Source organism: Vitis riparia, chromosome 7 (genome assembly GCF_004353265.1).
Source record: "Vitis riparia cultivar Riparia Gloire de Montpellier isolate 1030 chromosome 7, EGFV_Vit.rip_1.0, whole genome shotgun sequence".
NCBI lineage: Eukaryota > Viridiplantae > Streptophyta > Magnoliopsida > Vitales > Vitaceae > Vitis > Vitis riparia.
This window is the reverse complement of record NC_048437.1, coordinates 244,849-250,848: the sequence shown is the minus strand read 5'-3', so window position 1 is coordinate 250,848 and position 6,000 is coordinate 244,849. Positions and strand designations below refer to the sequence as shown.

The 6,000-nt window shown below is 34.0% G+C and overlaps 1 protein-coding gene across 3 annotated transcripts in view; it reads right to left on the bottom strand.

Moving 5' to 3' along the window:
* Positions 1 to 2,215: 2,215 nt before the first annotated feature.
* Positions 2,216 to 6,000, bottom strand: part of LOC117918545 — a 67,810-nt gene continuing 64,025 nt past the window's right edge. For all 3 annotated transcript variants that reach the window (XM_034835273.1, XM_034835274.1, XM_034835272.1), the window contains 2 exons: positions 3,791 to 3,836; positions 2,216 to 2,551 (listed from right to left, as the gene is read on the bottom strand). In XM_034835273.1, the coding sequence (XP_034691164.1) occupies positions 2,501 to 2,551; positions 3,791 to 3,836 (97 nt within the window). In that variant the 3' untranslated portion in view covers positions 2,216 to 2,500. The remainder of the gene's footprint in view (positions 2,552 to 3,790; positions 3,837 to 6,000) is intronic.

Sequence of the window (6,000 nt, the reverse complement as noted above, 5' to 3'; positions counted from 1 at the left end):
CTTTCTATTCAAGAGTATTATTTTATAGAGGTTACAATACCTATTATTTTTTTTTTAATATAGATGGTTCAAAGTGTATAATGAAATTTAAGTCATTAAATGAAAGTACAACCTTATGGAACAAGAGTACAAACTAAAATAAAATGAAAGAAAATCAATTAAATATACAAAATAGTAAGATTAATTACAAAACAATGAAAAAACTGAGTTATTCAAATGTTAAGACCTGTGACACCACAAATTGATATATTGGAAAGTTTTTGGAAGCATAGCCAACCCTTTTCTTTACATGTATAGGTGTAGTATCTCTTAATTTAGAGGGGTACGAAAAGGCATTATATTGTTATGACGGGTAATGTTGGTGCATGAGAATATTAAAGAGATCTATTCCTTAATAAAAGAAAAAAAAACATGAACAGTAATCGGATTGATGATAAAATTAAATCTAATGTCGTGAGTAGTGATTCAATTGATGATGAAGAAAGATAATTCTTGGTTCAATTCTCTACCTTAACGACAAAAAAAAGGAATTGATCAAATTTTATTTTGACTTATAGTGATCATTTATCAAAAAAGGCTCTAATTATTATGTCCTTATCTTGATGAACATATCAAAATCCTAGGAACATATAAAATCCTAAATCCATTATATATATGCAATCCAATGAATAGAATGTAAATTTCATCATTCCTAGATCTTTGATCAATCCATATGATTCGATGAAGAATAAACCAATTCAATAACAATAAGAGATTTTTTATATAAATGGGAAATAGGGAATGTTGACAATACTGATTAATTATGTACAATTTAAAGGATTTTGTAGGTTTATTGATTGGGGTTTGATAGAAGAGCTTTATAAATTTTCAAAAAATGAAGATACAAATTAAAAAAAATTGAATTTCAATTATTTGTGGAATCATTGATAAAAGAAAGAGATGTTTATAAATCACTTTTATATTCTTTTGAATTATATGTATCAATGGGATTAATTTTGAAAACCAACAAAGATATGCAAGAACAAATGATTTTTATTGGAAGCATTCCTCTCATGAATTTCCCTAGGAACTTCTATAGTAAATGGATGGTATAGAATTGTGATTAATCAACTATTGTAAACCCCCGATATTTATTACAAGTTGGAATTGGACCATAATGGAATTTTGATCTTTATTGACACCTAGTCTTAGACGGGGGAATATTATAATTAAAAATGGATAGAAAAGCAAAGACATATGCTCATGTGAGTAGAAAACAAAAAATATCTATTATAGTTTTATCGAATTTAAGAGAAATTCTATAAATGTTGGCTATCTTGAGAATTTTTGAGAAAAAAAATTGGGTAAAAAACTAAGTACCATTTTGAAAAGTAGTACTTTCAAGATCCCCTGGGTGTCAAAGGCCTTTATGTTTTTCTTGGCTTATGTTATTTTGATACAAATCTTTTTTGTTCTCGAAAAAAACAAAAACAATTTAGGAAGGTACGATTGTCTCAAATGAATTTCTAGGACTAAAGATTTATCAACATTAAGCTCATAAAAAAAAAAAAAACTAAATCAAATTCTTACCGGCAATTATGTATGATAAAAAAATAATTATGAAAATCATTTTTCGTCTAGTATTCCCAGATTTGGGAACTCGCATGATTTTTGCATCCAAGGACTTCTGTTCATCTTGGCTTCTGATATATTGACACTAAACTTTTTACATTTTCCCTCAATTTTTTTTTTTTTTTTGAAAACCAAACACAGTAAAAACTTCTAAAAATCATTTAAAAAAATCCAGAGAATCACTCAGACGGGATTCATGACCATGATTACTTAACCAAACAACTGTTAACTCCAAGAGTGCTTTTCATGTTTATTAAAAAATGTTTCAATTTTGACTTAAAACTTTTTGGTTGGTTTCTATTTCTTCTTGTTGGTGGGAGGATTAGGAAACGAATCTGATATTCATGGTGCCACTCTTGCAAAGATAATATGTGAAAAAATGTATGATCTTGGATTCAACGAAACTTACAAATTCCCCATATCAAGAACAAACAAATTTGAGAGGCAAAATCCAGCTTCTACTAGAGTCCTACCCTGAACAGCTGCTCCATATCCAGACACAAAAATATTGGATTCTCCCCTCCTCTCCTCTCTTCTCCCTCGCTCCCTTCTTCTTTCCTCTTCCTTTGGAACCCCAACACCCAAAAAGACAATTAAGGAGATCTCAGCCTCTTTAAAACTCCAGCATTTTTATTTGCCATATAATTGTATTCTCATCTCACAATCATTGCAAAATGAAGAAATGTAGCATTGCAACACAAGACGAAGACGTGAAATCCAAAGGAATAGCAAGGAGGGTGCAAACACATTATCGTTGCATACAACAACAAAATACAACTACTCGGAGCTCATTCCTCCCTGCAATAAATTGGTACACAAGCCTAATCTAAAATATGAACCCAGCCCTCATCTATGTAATTACACACCCAGATGGATGAACAAATGTCGTTTACTTGTTAAAAAATATACTTCTCTTCTTTCCTTTTCTTTTCTCACCAGCCTGTCAGAAGAGTTAAAAAACCTCATTAAATCACATTTTGAGACAGCAGTGAGCAAGGATTAAATACAAGCCAAATAAGATTAAACTACTAGCGATATATCTCAGCTGAATAAACGGAATGACAATGCATCACTTTAAAGAATTTGCACATTTACCGGTTTCAATAAATGAGCAAGTGCAAACTATCTATATCTTCTTCAGCAAAATGCCACAGCACTACAATGCCAGTAACTATAAGAGAGGCCACCTGAGTACGATATCATGATTATCGGAATTTTTCCCCTTTTTCCCCTTGAGTAACTCCCCTACCAAAATTGTGGAAAGAATATATGAAAGGTTTAGGGGACTCGTAAGTTCAACAACAATGTTTCCTTATCACTGAACTGAAACTGGAAGTCTATTACATGTTTCCCAACAATTATAACTCCTTTCGATGTAATTTTCCTGTTTTAATCTCTAAATGAGTGAACTGTATCATGTTTGACCATCCCTTTCTCTGTTACTGGCTTGCTCAACAACTGCACAATAGAAATTGGGATCCTTTCCGTGGTCAATCAGACCATCCATTAATAATCTCTGTTTCCCTACAAGCTTGCAGAATGTAATATATTCAAGGGATAAGACTCCTTGCTTCTAAAATAATGGTATAGGATGAGATGAGAGAAATGAGTGAAAAGAGAAGGGTTCATCCAATCAATGTTAATTGTAGCAAGACCTCAATTGGGCAGATTATGTACTAGAAATATATGTTTTGAAATCAGAATATAAACAGAGGCAGTCATCCAAGTTTCATCTAACTGCACTGGAAATAGTTAGGCATAGCCAGTACAATAAGCTCAGAGGATTTATAACAATTTCATGGATCGGTCAGAAGATCTTTGTTCCCTTTCAGCAAACATCATACTAGAAATCTAGAACATCTTGTAGGAGGTGAAAGAAGTAGGTAATTTAATTTTGACTATAGAAGCCAACACATTTATATTGGAAATGTGCTCATTTGAGTATTGCAATTGCACTGATCAGAAAATATTCACAACAATGTGTTAGATCTATTTACCAAAAGAAAAGGAAAAGAGAGCATGTTAGAAATAAGATTAAGAGACCAAACAAATAAATGAAATTCAGAGGTCTACACTGAGTGACAGGGAATAAGAAATATTGGATTGATGCCAAGTAAATATATAAAAGCACAGAGTTATTTTGGGTTATTAAACCATAATTAAGAGCAAAAAGTTTTACCCTTCTGATGAAGCATCTCAGGATAAGTACAATTGCATCTCTTGAACTGCAAAATGAAGGGAGGAGTCAAAATATACAAAACAAAGAAACAAATCACAAAACCACAGACAATCCCTAGTTCATGAAATATCAACAGAACTACATGATAAAAGGACATATCTTCAAAGATAAATAAAACATGATTTTGAACTTTCAATTATAATCACTCAAAACTCTAGAAGGTGGAAAAATCACAGGTAAAGATGCACAAGGATCCACAACACCTGTAAATTTTCAAACACTAGCTTTAAAGGTCTTTTGGAGACATAAGATGGATGGGTATGGATGTTGCCGATTTCAGTATTATAGCATCACGAATACTAATTCTGAGAGATGAGAGGCACACTTAAGCCACAAAGATCTTCTAAGGCCTGGGCACAAGATGCGCACTGGAGTGAAGTGGGATGCAACCTAGGGTACATGTGAATCATTTTATAAGCTGCCTTACCATGTTAACCAAATCAAGGAAAGATGCTAATGCAATATTAAATGTCTCTCCCTGGAGAGTGAGATCATTTGGAAATACATCCACAGAGTGCCTCATTATTGGCTCTTCTTATGAATAGAAGGGGATACAATTCCTACATCTTTCTACCAAGGCTTAAACCTGCCCATATCTTGGGCCTCGACAACAGACTTGCTCGTAGAAAGAACATTGACATATCTTTCTACCAAGGCTACAATTTAACTTTCTCATTTGTAGGCCCCAAAATTATTTTCATGTTTTCTATTTAGAAAGAATAAACATCTTCTTTCTAAAATAGAGTACTCTTGTTTTTTGTTTCCCTCCCCACCCCCACCCCCCCTCCCCCCAGCCACCTCAATAAAGATGGTGGAAGAATCTAATAACTATAACTACTGCCAAGTATGTTGTATGCCACACTTCTCAATCTCCATCTCTTCTCTCTTCTCTCTCTCCATCTATTCTTCTATTTTTTCATCTCCTCCTTGCTAGCATTAGCCCTAATTTGGGTTGTGTTCCTTCACTTGTAACTCAAAATGATGCGTTTTGATGTTCGCTTTTAAAAAAGAAAAAGAACAAGGTCAAAACATCGTTGTTCTGCTAATTTTCCTTTTTCTTTTTTTACACCTAATTCAAAATGATGTTTTGGCTAGGAGGAAAAAAATAGAAACGGCAGAGGCACACCTTTGGAGAGCATTGCGCCTGGCTCAAGGTGCACACCTTTCGTGCCCAAGCTGTGCCTCTTCAAAGGGGCTATGCCTAACCTTAGGTGAGGAGTAGAGTAGGCAGTCCAATGTCGAGTCACCTTGCACCTAGGTGTCCCTAAAGCACACCTTTTAAAACTATGAACAATCCTAATGACCAGGTGAAGCTTTTCAATAAACTGACGCCTTGCATCCTGCATCTAAAGCCAGTATAGCTTCACTTCGACTTACAAGCCCATTACCAATAATCCTGGGGCATTGGTTCAAACATTCAGCACCCCATGATCACCTCTATTAATAGCATGGCCTTTGCTATGAGTAGTCCAGCCCTTAAATCAGAGTCCTATTTTGCTACTTTCGACAATGAAAGGCCATTAGTACACCCCAAAATTCACTGAATGAGTGCAAGCTTAATAGTTACTCTATGCCTTGCTGTAGGCACACCGGTTAACCATGCTACTGGCATTCTTCCCTTTCAGAAATCCTTTTCTAGCCACCAAATGATGAAACTCTTCCAACCACCCATCTAGCAATTTGTTTCTTTGCCACAAATTATAATGATTAATAAAGTGCAATGCAGTCCTCTCTCAACTTCTTCATTTTTCAAATATTAATCCTCAGTTACTTTCCCTAATTAATTTTTGTTGCACATACTAGGTTGATGCAGTCCCTAGAAAATCTCATATGTATCAATAGGTGACTCATTATTTCAATCAATGATATTTTTGGACAAAAGAAGATTATTTCAATTAGATAGCTAGCAGATTTACCTTCTTGTCATAAAAAATTTACATATAGCAAAAGATCTCTCTACAACATTTAGCCAATCTACATATTCTGACTTAAAGGCCACCACAAAATATTGGGATATTGATGTTTAGATTTGACTCCAACAATTAATCATCCCCAACAGTTGGATCTTTACATTGAACTCGATTATGAAATGGATTCTCAAGGAAATCATCCAACATAGAGATTTGACCTTCATGAACCAGATTTCAAGT